Consider the following 13,606-nt stretch of genomic DNA (forward strand, 5'->3'; position numbering starts at 1 on the left):
TTATTTCTACAATTTATAATTTTATCCATAAAATGTCAGAAATAAGTGAAAGATTTATCATTTCCCAACAAAAAAGCAGCAAATCTTCACACTGAATATCTGCCGACTGATTTTCTGATAATTGATAATTGTTTGATGAAGTTGAGGTATAAAGAAGCATTAAATATAAATACTCAAGTACAAGTACCTCAAATGTGCACTTACGTACAGTATTCGAGTAAATGTACTGGATTACTTTCTGTTCTGTGTAAAAGAATAAAAGACCCAGCACCTGAATCCAACCGGTTTTTTCACGTTTTATTTTTTGCTTGCAGACAAAAAAAAAAAAAAGATATCCATGAAAGTCCAGATATAATAAATAAATTAACTACTGAAAACTGTCGGCTATTAGAGCAGTTTAAAGGCGGAAACTTTACAGAGCTCGCAGCAGGATCCCACGTCGATGATGAGATCGTTTAAAAAAAAAAAAAAAAAACCCAAAGAGTTTGCCGCCGCTCGAAGCCGCTGATTGTTCTCTGATGTTTGCATATTCTAACAGAGTCCTACGTGGTTCAGTAAACACAGGAAGAGAGAGCAGAGGAAAGCAAAATAAAAGCTTATTACTTCTTTTTTTTTGTTTTTTTTTACCCCCACATATGAAAAGTTAAAAAGTCCCCGCGGGAACTGAGCCAAGTGCTTGTGGTTTCTTTGTCCCTAAAATATCGTCTGTTAACTCTCGTGGAAAACCTGAAAGATATTGTTTACTAGTTCACCCGTATTTGAGCAAAAAGAAACGCACTAATAACTATGTCTTCTTTTTCTTTTTAAAGTGATTCACTTACTTTGGTGGCGAGGACAACAAAAAAAAACAAGAAACGCCATCTGAAAGACATAATTATTATTGTGTACTCGTATTTTCATGCATACAGTATTGAATTCTCTAGAAAAAGAAAAAACTGTCGTAAAAGTGTAAATGTCACAATCTTACCGAGTTTGTAGCTTAACTGACTGAGGTAAAGTTGCCTGTTTCCTGAAGAAGAGCACACATGCCTTTGTTTTTTTTTGTTGTTTTTTTTCTTTCTTTTGGACACAAGGACACAAACAGTATTTGGGTTCATCTACCGTTCAAGTCGATCAACTCTGATAATCGTCGTTTAAAAAAAACCCCAAGTGAGAAAAAGATGTGTCTAAAATGGCCGACAGGTGAGTGAAGGGTTTCCACCTGTAACCATCCAGAGCTGGACGCCAAAGGACAAATCCACCTTAAAAACAGATCATCTACTTCATGAGTTTTGGTTTCTGTTCCCACCAGATTTCCTACGTTTCCCAGAATGCCGTTCAGCCAGCCTCAGAAGACCCTTTGCAGCTGGTGTGTCTGAGTAAAGCTGGTTATGGTTCAATAGACAGCAAACACGGTTCATTCTCACTCTTTTCATTATAAGTAGAGTTGTTCTGATACCGATGGCAGAAGTTCCTCCGACGCTGCCCACATCCGATACCATGTCCTGTATGAGGCCCGTTCACCACTTTTTGTTCCCAATAAAATATATATATTGTGTATGGATTTTTTTTTAGTGCGTGTATCGGATCAGTACTCGGTATCGGGTATTGGAATCAGTATCGGGAAGGAAAAAAATGGCATCAGAACATCTCGAATGACAAGTTTCTGAAACTGTGACGGTTTAAGATGTAAAACTTTCCCAGAACCTAGAAACCCCCCCCCCCCACACACACACACACACAGGAACTGGACCCTCACAGACTTTATGCATAGAAACATTTGTGTGCGCAGTAAAATCTGACGCTAATATTTCAAACTGTGTGTAAGTTAAATGGTGTCGACACATTTCTGATGGACTGTGGCTGTAAAGCAGCGGTTCTCAACCTGTTAGTGACCAGAGTGTAAAACCAGAGATTTGGATCATTATTTCCTGTAAATATTATATCAGAGGTGAGCTTTCTGTTGGTTTTAGGAACTTTTAGTACAATCCTCCATCTGTATTGTGTATTTAAGCCAAATATTCCATTGAGTTTTCTTCACAGAATTTGACAAAATGCTGATTATATATAGCTATAGGCCTCCTGTGTATACTTTAAGAGTTCTCTTACACCCAATAACATCAAGAAGGACTGGCGACCCCTAATGGGGGTCCGAATGTCCAGGTTGGGAACCACTGGTGTAAACCGGCAGCTCAGAAAAACACACCAGCAAACACATTGGCCAATTATTTTTACACTGTAAAGTAGTTCCAGTTCTTTAATAACTAAATTTAAGGAATTATTATAAAAATGTTTGTGTTCAGCCGACATTGTTATTAAAGTAAATATTAATATTGGCCTCTAAAATGTAACATCAGTTTGGCTCTAGTTGAAGATTTCAGCATTAGTTGTACAGTTGCATTGTGGGAATAATAAATCTGATTGTTTAATGAGGAGTTTTAAGGTGGATCTTCCATTTGAGTTATTTTGGAGGTAAATTCACAAACTGAATTGATGTCATTGAAACTGAATGGACCCAAACACCTGCTCACATGGAACTTATCACCATATTCAAAAATAACTCATAATAGCATAATAATAATAATAATAATAATAATAATAATAATAATAATAGTATAATGGATTCAGTGCCCATTATATTCGACGTCATTCAGACTTTCAACAGATCACTTGGAAAAAAAATACAAAAAACGTTAAAACGTCAACGTGGAATTCGTTCCAGCACTGATTTTTTTGATTTAAAAACAAAAACTTAGAAAACAGAATGGCACTAATTTGAGCTGTCTATTCACAAAAAAACCTTTTCTTTTCAGAACAAAATGTTTTCATTGTTGGATTTGGGGAGAGGACGTTCCCTTGAGAAAAAGCTCTGATGGTCCATTATTCTGAAAAAAGTTTATTTTAATGAGAAATCCATGCGAGGTCTCACCTCTTAGAAAGGGTTGATTTATTTTTTTTCATCCTTTATACAAAGTTTACCGTAAAACATTGATTTTTTTTTTCTTTTTGTAAGAAAAATGACACAAAAAGGCCAAAATAAAAGCCCTGTCATTCTCACCAAAGTAAAAGCCTTGTTATTTGTACAGGAGCAGAGCTGGAACTTACTCTCGTGGCGGCGAGAGGAGGCGTCGTCCCCGGTGCGTTCGTTGGTCCCCACAGTTCATTGGCAGAAAACAAACTACATCCTGATGCTTTGTCCGTTGATTCAGCTCCATCCTCTCAGTGCTTCTCAGCTGCATCAGGACCCAAAGTTCATCTCCAAAAGGCACAGAACCCGTGTTTTTTAGTGATCCATCTGAGCTGCGACTGTCTGTCCGAGCATCCGTCTGCGGCCGTCTTTGGGTCCCGAGCCGCCAGCTGAGAAACACTGACACATATCGTCCTCCAAGTCGTCTCCACGGTGGGGGAAGAAACGTTAATGCTGAGGGATAAAAGACATCAACATCCAATTAGGGCGGATTACCTGCACAATTATCTGGGATTTATAGATCATCAGCATTGATTAGTTACAGAAGGACAGGAAGGTGCTCGTGGGGGTTCAGGTGTGAGAAAAATAAGAACTTGGCAACATTTTGAAAAGATAAAAATGATCAAATCATAAAAGATTAATAATCTGACCGGATGTTTGAGACTACAGACACATGTTGGTTGGTACGAGTAGGGCTGCTGATCATGTTCAGGATTAATGTTTTCTATTAAAGCCTGTTTAAAAACTCGCATTTATCTGGTTGTCATTTCTGGTGCAAAGTCAAACTAGTACAACACACCTGTGGTCAAACACTCGATGTCCTAGGTTACGCTGCCACCTGGTGGAGATACCGATGCACTAACACCAATATAATAAAAACATAGTACACCCGTAATAGGAAACACCAGCTGCTATAAAAACGATCCGGATCGGAGGGAAAAAAAACTTCCTGTTAGGTTTAATGTTTCAGTTTCTTGCATCTTTTTTTCAATCTTTTGTGAAGCATAAAGTTTTGTATGTAACTTTTGTTCACCTGCAGTTGAGTGAACACAAACACAGGATATTGTGGATTAGGTCTGCACAGTTATTCAATTATCTATTGCTACTATAATTGTGCACTGACAGATCACAGAATAGCGGAGGCAGCACAGCAGACTGTAACTACAACCGTCCGGGGGATCAACAAAGTATTTCTGATTCTTATTTCTATCTTTCTGTGAGCAACCGTGATCTGATTTTATGCTGTGAGTCTGTGAACAGCGACAGTGTAACTAACTCTGGTTACCTGGCTGTGAGTTTGAAGGTGCCCGTGGTCACTGTGGCTGTCCCATCACTTCCTGACATATTTAGAAGTGTTAAATGCTTTTATTGTGAAACCACAGCAGTAGGAAGTGTTTCCGTTAGCAGTAACTCAATCCACGCTCACCTGTCTGCTCATGTCTGCTCCTCTGCCTGAGGCTGTGATTGGCTGACACCTTCAGATTCCTCCTGGATCACTTCGTCATTGTTGTCGTCGTCCTCGGCTTCCTCCTCCTCTTCCTCCTTCTCCTCCTCTTCTTCATCCTCGTTGCAGTCGTCGTCAGTGGCCTCCTCTCCTTGTTCTTTCACCTCCATCTCCCCCTCGCTGTCTGCGTGCTCCGCAGCCGCTTCCTCCTCCTCTTCTTCTTCCTCCTCCTCCTCCTCGTCCTCTTCCTCTTCCTCCCCCTCCTCTCCCTCGGCCTCCTCATCGCTGAAAGGCTCCTTGCCCTCCTCCACCCTCCTGGCGGTCTCAGAGAACCAGTCCCTGACCTGCTCGTAGCTCATGCTGGACTTGGTCACCAGGTCGTCCAGGTCTTTCTCGCTCAGGGCTCGGTGTTTGAGGTAGTAGTCCTTCAGAAACGACTTACCGGACTTCACCTGCGGGACGGACAGATGGACAATCACAGCACACTTTACATTAAAGAGGGCCAACGTTTGTTTGATTTGGTTTGTTGGTCTAATTTAAGGTTGTATTGTATTTACTAGGGATGGCAGTACCACTTTCTTTATCCAATACCAGTCCGGATACATCTTGATCAACCTAGCCATCTGAAAACGTCAAACTGTGAAACATTATACACCCATGTAGGAAGTAATAGTCTAGACTAATGGATCGTATCAGATAATACTACATTATATATATATATATATTTTACCTCTGATATCTTATACAGTGAGTCGGGCTGGTATCCCCTAGTATTTACACAAGGTTTGTTAAGTATTAAGGTCTCAGTGTGCCTTTAAGAAATGTCTGCAGGCAGCCTCGTCGATGTCAGCGCTCGCCTTGTGAGTTTTGGGAATACATGAGAGAAAGTATAGTCTAAAACCGTCACTGGCTGGTGTATATGTGTGTGTATATATATGTATATTGTTATAATAGATAGAATAATGCATCTGAAACACTGTACCATGCTCTCCCTTTGAACAACAGCAGCTGAGTGTATGCTGCACACTGACCTTGATGGCAGTGGCGCCCCCCATTGGGGATCGTTTGCAGGGATAAGGCCGGCGTGTCCTCCTGGACCAACCACGGAAACGCTTTCTGGACTTCTTCTGGCTCTTGGCTCCACCGTTCAGCGCCTCGTCCACCTTCGTTAAAACATATAATTATAATCCCCAATTAAACAGCTCAGCCTCAGAATGACTCAGTTTACTGTCAGTAAACTCTTTTACTTTCCCACGTTTGAGAAACAACAGCGTCTGATGAAGCATTGAATTTGAATAATTGGCTCCATTGTTATATAATGTTAAGTATTAATATGATTTACTAATGTTTTAATTGTTTGGTGTGTACAAGCTTTATCAGTAAAGTAACTAAAGTGTTACTAAAGTACCTAAAAATTATACTTAAGTAAATGTGCTTAACTAGCTAACTAGGAAGCTTCTCTCAAATATTTATGATCTGTATGGTTTTCCTCCTTTACCTTCCCACTCTGGTAGAGGTAGTACCACTTCAGGTTGCTGTTCTTGCAGGCGTAACGTGTGTCTCCGAACCAGTTGACGATGTACGTCCTCGGCAGACCGCTCTCGTCCGCCATCTGGTCGTACTCCTCGGTGGTGGGCCACTGCGTGCGGACGAAGGCCTTCTTCAGGATGTGGAGCTGCTCCGGCGTCTTCTTCATCGCCTTCCTGCTGGCGGGTGGAGTGGTCTGCCGCTCCTGAGCCGATGACGAAGGCGCAGAGGCCGGTTTCATCTTCTCGCCGTCCCCCTCGATGTCCTCGTCCTTCGACTGTGCTGCTGAAGGCATTTTCCGCCTCTCGGTGAACCAAGCGTCCACCTCGCGCCGCGTCAGCTTCGTCTCGGCGCGCAGCCGGCTCAGCTCCTCGTCCGACGGCGTGTCTGATTTCTGGAAGCTGGCCTCCAGGATGAGCAGCTGCTCTGGAGTCTTTTCCTTGAACTTCTGTGGCGTGAAGTCAGGGAAGGCGTGGCGGAATTTGACCCGCGGGTCGCTGGAGGAGCCGGACGAGCCCGGAGCGTTGGCAGAAGTTGGGGAGCAGTCGCTGGCGTCGTCACTGGAGTCGATGACGATGGTGGTGTTGATATCGCTGTTGTTGCTGTCATTAAGGCTGCCACTGTTGTTCCTTGCTCCCCGGCCTGCTCCTGGCGCCGCCACTCTGCTGGGCGGCGTTTCGCTCAGCACGACACCGTGGTGATCCTTCGAGTTCCTCTGGTTGTAGCGCGTGTCGCTGAACCACTTCTTTATTGCTCGTTTGGAGAGTTTGGTGACCTGCATGAGTCGTGATATCTCCGCCTCGGTGGCGAACTGCCTCCTGCCGTAGCTCGCTTTCAGCTCCGCCAGCTGCTCCTTCGACTTCTTCGGCTTGGTCGCCGACGCGTCCAAAGTGAGCGCTGTGCCGGCCGACATCTCTGTCTTCGATTCTGACGTCGACGGTTCAGCGGCTTTGGGCTGGTTGCCGGGGACGCCGGCGACCGTCAGGGTGATGGGAGAGGCGACTGGCACGGTGCTGCCGTTGCCGGAAACCTGAGTGAGGACGAGGCCCGGCTGGCCAACGATCTGGCAGGTCTGGAAGATGGACTGCAGGCCGTTGGTGGCGGCGGCGATGTTGGCAGGGATAACGGTGATGGTCTGAGGGACGGTCTGCACCGTGCCGTTAAACTTCTTCCTCCTCGCCTCCTCCACCTGCAGAGAGAAGGAACGGAGAGTAAACCGTTACTCTATGTTTCAACTTAACGGGGTACAAACAAACCAAGCTGCTCTATAACTGGACAGAATAACTGGCTGTGTTGTGACACTGTAAAATGAGACGAGGATGAACTGATAGTACAAATGTATTATATATCCAAACAGTCTGCTTGAAATATTAATGTCAAAACAGTATAATTTTCATATTAAATTCCTTTAAAAAAGTTAATCTACTGCTTCTACCTAACTAAAATTCCACAATCTATGGACACAAGACGTCTCCTTCTTAATGATTAATATACCTACTGTATGTACTGATGTATTGCTCTATATTTTTAATGCAGTAATGTTATAAATTAGGTAAATGACACCCAAATTTAAAATAAAATAACTAACCAAATACACTTTGCTGAACCAGAGTGACTTGATACCAGTTTTTATCCCTCAAAGTAAACCAAACTAAATTCAACTGGAGGCACAAGATGGAAAAAAGCTCTAATAAAAAACGAAATCATCAACATAAAGAAAACTGTGAAGAGACGAGCTGAAAAGCAATGAAAGCAGAAAACACCACTTAAAAAAAAAGGTCACTTAATCAATAAAGGAAGTCTATAAAAATTACTTTTATGAAGCGATCTGATAAACGACACAGCTTTCGGCCAACTGCGTTTTAAAAATGTTGTAATCCGACTCTTGAGGGATTAAAAAGGTCTTTGATACAATCTTATTTTACTGGATGATCCATAAAATGTATTTCAGAACACACTTTACATCTGAAGCCAACACGACTGGACCAGGATTTAAAACACAAAAACAAATGTTAATAACTTCCTTTCACTGCTGTCTGACACTAATCATTCAAACAGAGTCACCTGTGTGCTCCCATGTGTCTGGTATATATGTGTATATGAGGAAATAAATGTGACTCCACACGTCTTTTCTCACATTCACAGCAATGAGAACAACAATCAGACGCTCGCCCGCGTGAGCAACAGAAGTGTTAAAAAAACGCCGCCTAAAAACAGGCTGCGGATGTGAAGCACAGACCTCCTCCGGCGTCCAGCTGACTCCGTGTTTCAGCCTCTGAGCAGAAAACCAGACTTTAATCTGCTCCTCGCTGAACTTGGTCTGCGAAGACAAGCCCATGATCTCCGACACCGACGGGTATGGAAACCTACGGCAGAATCAGAGTCAGTCAGGGAGGTCAATAGTTCACATATAACCAGCCCAGTGCTACACCTGAATGGTTTAACTTAAGTAGGTGGAAAATACGCCTCTATAAGCTTTGGTAGATTAATATAGACTCCAATAAAAGACGTTTTTTTTTTTATATTATTACTTTTAATAAGTTTTAAGTTAAGCAAATAAGGAGATGTATAATTAAATATGTACTACTTTACATATCTTTCTATTTTTGTTTATTGCTTTACTGTAAGCAGCAACTAAAACAGCCGGTAATGGTCGGCTGATTCTGGTTTTAAAAGTGTTTTTTGTTGGAAAACATAATTTTTTTTTCACAACCTTGGCAGCTCTACCAAATCTGGAGATTTTTAGGTTTTGAGTTTAAGAAAAATGTCATTTTGAGACAAATCGAATATTCGTGTCCTGGCCTCAGTGCAACCCGTTCTTCATCAGCAGTTACCACTACAAAACTATTCAACTTCAATACGTCTTTTCAGAAGAAAACGGCAGAATATTTGAGTCTGAGTTGGAATTCACCTACATTACGATACCATGTTATAAATCTGCTGCACTGGGCCGAGCTTGATACACTTTCTTCTCGTCTATCTCTGCAACTTTTTATGGAATCTTTAAAAAACGGCACACATAGCATATTAAATCTTTCATTTTATGAGGAATTTAATGTGAAAAAAGTGTCAAAAATTGGATAAAAAAACAATATTTTGCAAAATCATCAAAAGTATCTGGTACAAGATTTCGACATTTTGCAATTTTGAGAATATTTTTAATTAATTGTAACAATGCCAGATTTAACTTTTAAGAATCTACATGTAAACCCGCCATAATAAAGTCCATAATTGTTAGATAATGTGTATTTATCACTGACTATAATAAAGGCTGTGGCCCCGCCCCCTCCAGGTGCCGTTACCTGTTGTAGGCGCTGACCAGCAGGACGTTGTTGTCCATGGCCGTGTTGTATGTGGGGATGCTGCTGATGGGGATGAGGAGCTGCGTCTGCGTCTGAGCGCTGTTCTGCTGGTTCTGCAGGGCCGACAGAACCTGAGCCAGCGTCCCGGGAGGCAGCACGGCGCCGCCGCCGCCCGAGCCACCTTTAATCTGCAGCACGTTGGGGCTGTTGACCACGATGCTCTGCGGGACGGCCTGGACGTGCATCGGCGCGGAGACGGGGATGAGGCGAGGGGCGAGGGCGGCGGGGGTCATCGGGGCAGGAGACAGCGTGGGCGGCTCCTTGTTCTCGTCGTCCTCGTCCTCGTCGCTCTCCACTTTGATGACGTCGTCGACGGCCATTTTGTGCAAGGCGGCGAACTTCTTGGGCTCCGGTCTGCTCTTGATCCTCATGATGGGCGTCTTGCTGAGGGCGATGCCTTTGCGCGACGTCTCCTCGGCCTCGTCGTCCTCCACTTTGACGAAGCTGCCGTCGAAGGTGAGGTCGTTGACCGTCTGCTGGAAGATGGTCTCGTTGTTTCGCTTCACCATCGTCCGCGTGAAGTTGTCCTCGCCCGGGTGGAGGCGAGCGTTGTGCGCCAGCAGCGTGTCGTAACTGGGAAGGGAAGAAGAACGAAGAGTTGTTGCAACTGAGAGGAAGAAACAGGCTGAGAGCTACAGAGACTAAAGAGCATTCGGTTCATTGTTAATATAAAACTAATGGACACTTTCTATTCACTGAATCAAAAGTATCTCTCCGTGTGTCTCCGTTCGACACCATTATTGTCCTCATCGATTAATCATTTTCTAGATTTATTGATCAATTGTTTGGTCCAGAAAATGGTCCTTAAATGTCTTTTTTTTTGTTCCCAGCCCAAATATATCGAGTTTAATGTCAAAGAGGACTAAAGAAAGCTGAAAATAGTCACACTTGAGAAGCTGAAATCAAAGAATTTTGACCAATTTTCCTAAATTGAAAGTCCCAAAACAGCTGAAAGAGTTCAACACACACAATTAATTTAATAAGTTAGAGTTACTCCACCTCTTGGTGTGGTAGTCGCACTCCATGCAGACGTAGGAGGTGTTGAGGACGACGTCGGGATGCTCCGTGTCCACGTGCATGGTGAACAGGTTGAGCTCCGCCGTCTGGAAGTTGCAGTATTTGCACTCGTAGCCTCCCTCGGCCATGTTGGAGTCCAGATAGTGGTCCGACACCTGCCTGCCGTCCGCGTCCTCGCCCCGCTCCTCCAGCGGACCGGAAACCTCCGAAGAGACGGTCGCCACGCCGTTACTGTCCTCCGGTTCGGCCGCCTCCGCGACGTCCTCCATCTCCTGATCCGAGTCGACGGCTTCTCGAGGAGGAACCATGCAGGGGGTGGTGGATTTCCTCCTGCTCGCCATCCCTGACGTCCGGTGAGCGCTGCGTCTAGCCGAGTATCAAAGCTGTCTCAGTTCAAGCCGTCCTGCTGTGGCTCCATAAAGAAGGATCAGTCAAATGTTTCCTCTGTAATCATTAATCCCTGAAGACGAGAGGGAGACGGAGAATTAGTGTCTGTTAGAGCAGTTCGGTCAAACTCGGCACAAGTTTCTCTTTTAGCTCATTTGGTGCGTTCAAGTGCAAACAGACTACATGAACACCGGGAAATGGGAGTTTCAGTCCTATAACATGTTAAAGCTCAGCTAAAAGAGCTTAAATGGTAAAAATATTAATTTTTTTACATTTATTTAGAGCAGGTTGCCTTCAGAGTTAAGAACAATATCTGTGGGGCTATTAAACATTAACAAAGTACTTAGAAGTCGGGATGGGACGATATTATCTCGTATCATGATCCGGGTGAATTTCCATTATTGTGATAATATCGTGTATTGCGACCTTTTTGGCCAAAATAATCATGACATGAACTTGTATGGATGTATAATATCTCTATGTGTATTTACTATTTTATTTAAGCTATACCATACTCCTGTTTTACCCTATTTGCCCTATTAAATATGAATCACTTATATTAACATTCCCGTGGCTACTTCTCTTATCTGACCCGACCTTATCGAATCTTTTAACAAGATTGAGAAAGACTGTTCTGGCCCTGTAAAGAAGAACCGATAAGATATTAGAATAATTAAGTGATGGCTGCAGCTCTGGACTAACTCATCCACTCTTGTTTAATTCAACTGCTGCCAGTAAAACTCAGCACTAAATGTTTGAAATGTCTTGAATTAAGTGCTTGCACGCTGCAGTTTCAGGCAAATTCACTGCATTAGTTTGGCCACAGCCCATCATTAAGAGTTCAATAAGGTCGAATTTACTTTATTTTAACAGAAAATCCCTCTTTTAGAAAGTTAAAGTGTTCACTGCGCGTACAGTTAACGTCCCCGTGCATGTATTCATCAACCACAGCAACAACAAATGTGATCATTAACAGGCTGTTAGTGTGCGTGTCGATATGATAAATCTCACTCCCAGCTCCGGAAAGATCACAGCGAGTCGGTTCCACTTTGCATCGGGTAAACCTGCTTTTAAAAGTTCAAACTGTTTTGATAACTCTTTCTTTTTAAAACGTCTTCTTCTTGACAGCACTCACTCAGAATATTAAAAATTAAATCAAAAGAAAACACCAACAGGATGTGTTTTTAATGTGGAGCCCTACTTTCCGAAAAGACCTTTTTCACAGCAGGCATTCTGATATGAAATAGTAGGGTAAAGAGGTGACCAGTGATGCTAATTATGTCTCTCCATATGGTCCCACGCCTACTTAAAGAGTACGAATGTGGTGTATAATATCTGTATTCACTATTTTATCTTTAACTTTACCCTACTTCTGTTTTGCCCTACTTCTTTGACCATTTAATTGACAACAATATTGTGTATCACGATTATTTTGGCCACAATAACTGCTCATGTCATCCCACCTGACTCTGTTTGACCTGAATGGAATTTAACCTTAATCAATAACACCTGTGTTTACCCTACTCCTTCATGTCAGAACAGCTGCCGTGAAAAAGGCCCACTGACTCCAGCAGTAACACTAATGTGGCCACAGCACAGGATGAAACCACAGGGCTGATTAGTTCCAGGATATTTTGGCTCATCTTTAAAAATCAATTTCCAGGTGTTTTCCATGGACTGGAAAACCAGATCTCCCAGGTGTTTTCCAGATGTTTTCCAGGTGTTTTCCAGGTGTTTTCCAGGCCCCTGACAGAGCTGTTACCCAGCCATAACGTGACACACACAAACAGAGAGGAACAGGCAAACAGCGGCTGGCTAACGTTAGCTCGGCGGTGTGGCTCGATCCTCCAGCAGTGGCAGCGGGGGCAGGAGGCTGCGTGTGGCCGCGCACAGACACCCGACGGCGGCCACCGCTCGTCGGCGTCGGGGTGGGCGGGTTTACCTGGTGTTACCTGGCATCCTGCGAGGAGATAACGTCAGTGAGTCGGTTAGCTATCGGCCGTAGCTTCGTAGCATCCCTCGGGTCGGGTCTGTTGATACGCAGTCTTCCGCCTTTCGCCCGAATTCACCGAGGATCCCATCTGCTTTCAGCCGGACACGGAGCCGCTCCAACGGTCGGGGACGAGCCCAACTGCCGCCCGTTAGCGCCGCTTCTCAGCTAGCGCCGCCGCGAAACGCGCATCGTCCGCTCCGCCGCTCGGTTTACTGGAAAGGACAGTTTAATAAAAAAGGCACCGATACTTCGCCGAATCTGACGATGGCCATTTTTTTTGTACCGCCGCTACAAGCGAGCGACGGCCGAGAAATACATCCGGATTGAACTTTTCGAAATAAAAGCCTGAACCGAGATAGGGTTTGTAGAGATGGAAAAACAGACGATAAATAATAATAATCGATAAAACAATAATAAGTAATAAATATAATTAAAAAAAAGAATCTCTACAAAAATGCTTTATTGGCTTAAAGTGGCAGAGAACTACAATAATATAAATAATAAACATAAATTGTTGGACTTCGATAGATTGATTGATTGATCGATTGATTGATAGATAGATATACTTTATTTATCCCGAGGGAAATTCAAGCAACCAGTAGCCTACAAGACATACATTAAACATAAAAACAACAATTAAAAATATAACAAATAAAAAATAAAATTAAAGTTAACTTAACACAGTAGCCAAAGTAAACAGTGCAAACTGTTATTATTTATATATAAACACAGAATTATGTTGTTGTTATATTTTTATATTAATTTCATATAAAATAATAAAAAATCTTTAGTTTGAGCCGACATAAAACCATGAAATTTAACTTTAATACATTACACTCCAAATCAGGGCTGCACAAAAAAAAGGTTTTTGTTTGTTTGTTTTGTTTTGTTGTTGTTGTGTCACTCTGTTGATAACACTGGGTGTTTGG

General features: G+C 43.0%; 1 protein-coding gene across 2 annotated transcripts; it reads right to left on the reverse strand.

Moving 5' to 3' along the window:
• Window positions 1–276: 276 nt before the first annotated feature.
• Window positions 277–12,990, reverse strand: LOC127357979 (zinc fingers and homeoboxes protein 1). Of its 2 annotated transcripts, none has more exons than XM_051390700.1 (8): window positions 12,637–12,990; window positions 10,280–10,757; window positions 9,221–9,853; window positions 8,158–8,284; window positions 5,890–7,107; window positions 5,423–5,554; window positions 4,374–4,843; window positions 277–3,400 (listed from the first exon to the last, which is right to left on the reverse strand). In XM_051390700.1, the coding sequence occupies exons 2-7, from the start codon at window positions 10,636–10,638 to the stop codon at window positions 4,382–4,384; spliced, it is 2,931 nt and encodes a 976-aa protein (XP_051246660.1). In that variant the 5' UTR covers window positions 10,639–10,757; window positions 12,637–12,990; the 3' UTR covers window positions 277–3,400; window positions 4,374–4,381. The 2 variants fall into 2 exon arrangements, with proteins under 2 accessions (XP_051246660.1, XP_051246659.1); XM_051390699.1 differs by having other exon boundaries at window positions 12,627–12,990.
• Window positions 12,991–13,606: the final 616 nt, after the last annotated feature.

The sequence above is a fragment of the Dicentrarchus labrax genome, unplaced genomic scaffold (genome assembly GCF_905237075.1).
Source record: "Dicentrarchus labrax unplaced genomic scaffold, dlabrax2021, whole genome shotgun sequence".
NCBI classification, from domain to species: Eukaryota; Metazoa; Chordata; class Actinopteri; family Moronidae; genus Dicentrarchus; species Dicentrarchus labrax.

Coding starts and splice junctions, on each gene's coding strand:
- LOC127357979 (XM_051390700.1), bottom strand. CDS start 10,638: ATGGCGAGCAGGAGGAAATCCACCACCCCCTGCATGGTTCCTCCTCGA. Junction 9,854..10,279: donor TGCGACTACCACACCAAGAG/GTGGAGTAACTC, acceptor TTCCCTTCCCAG/TTACGACACGCTGCTGGCGC. Junction 7,108..8,157: donor TCAGCTGGACGCCGGAGGAG/GTCTGTGCTTCA, acceptor TTCTCTCTGCAG/GTGGAGGAGGCGAGGAGGAA.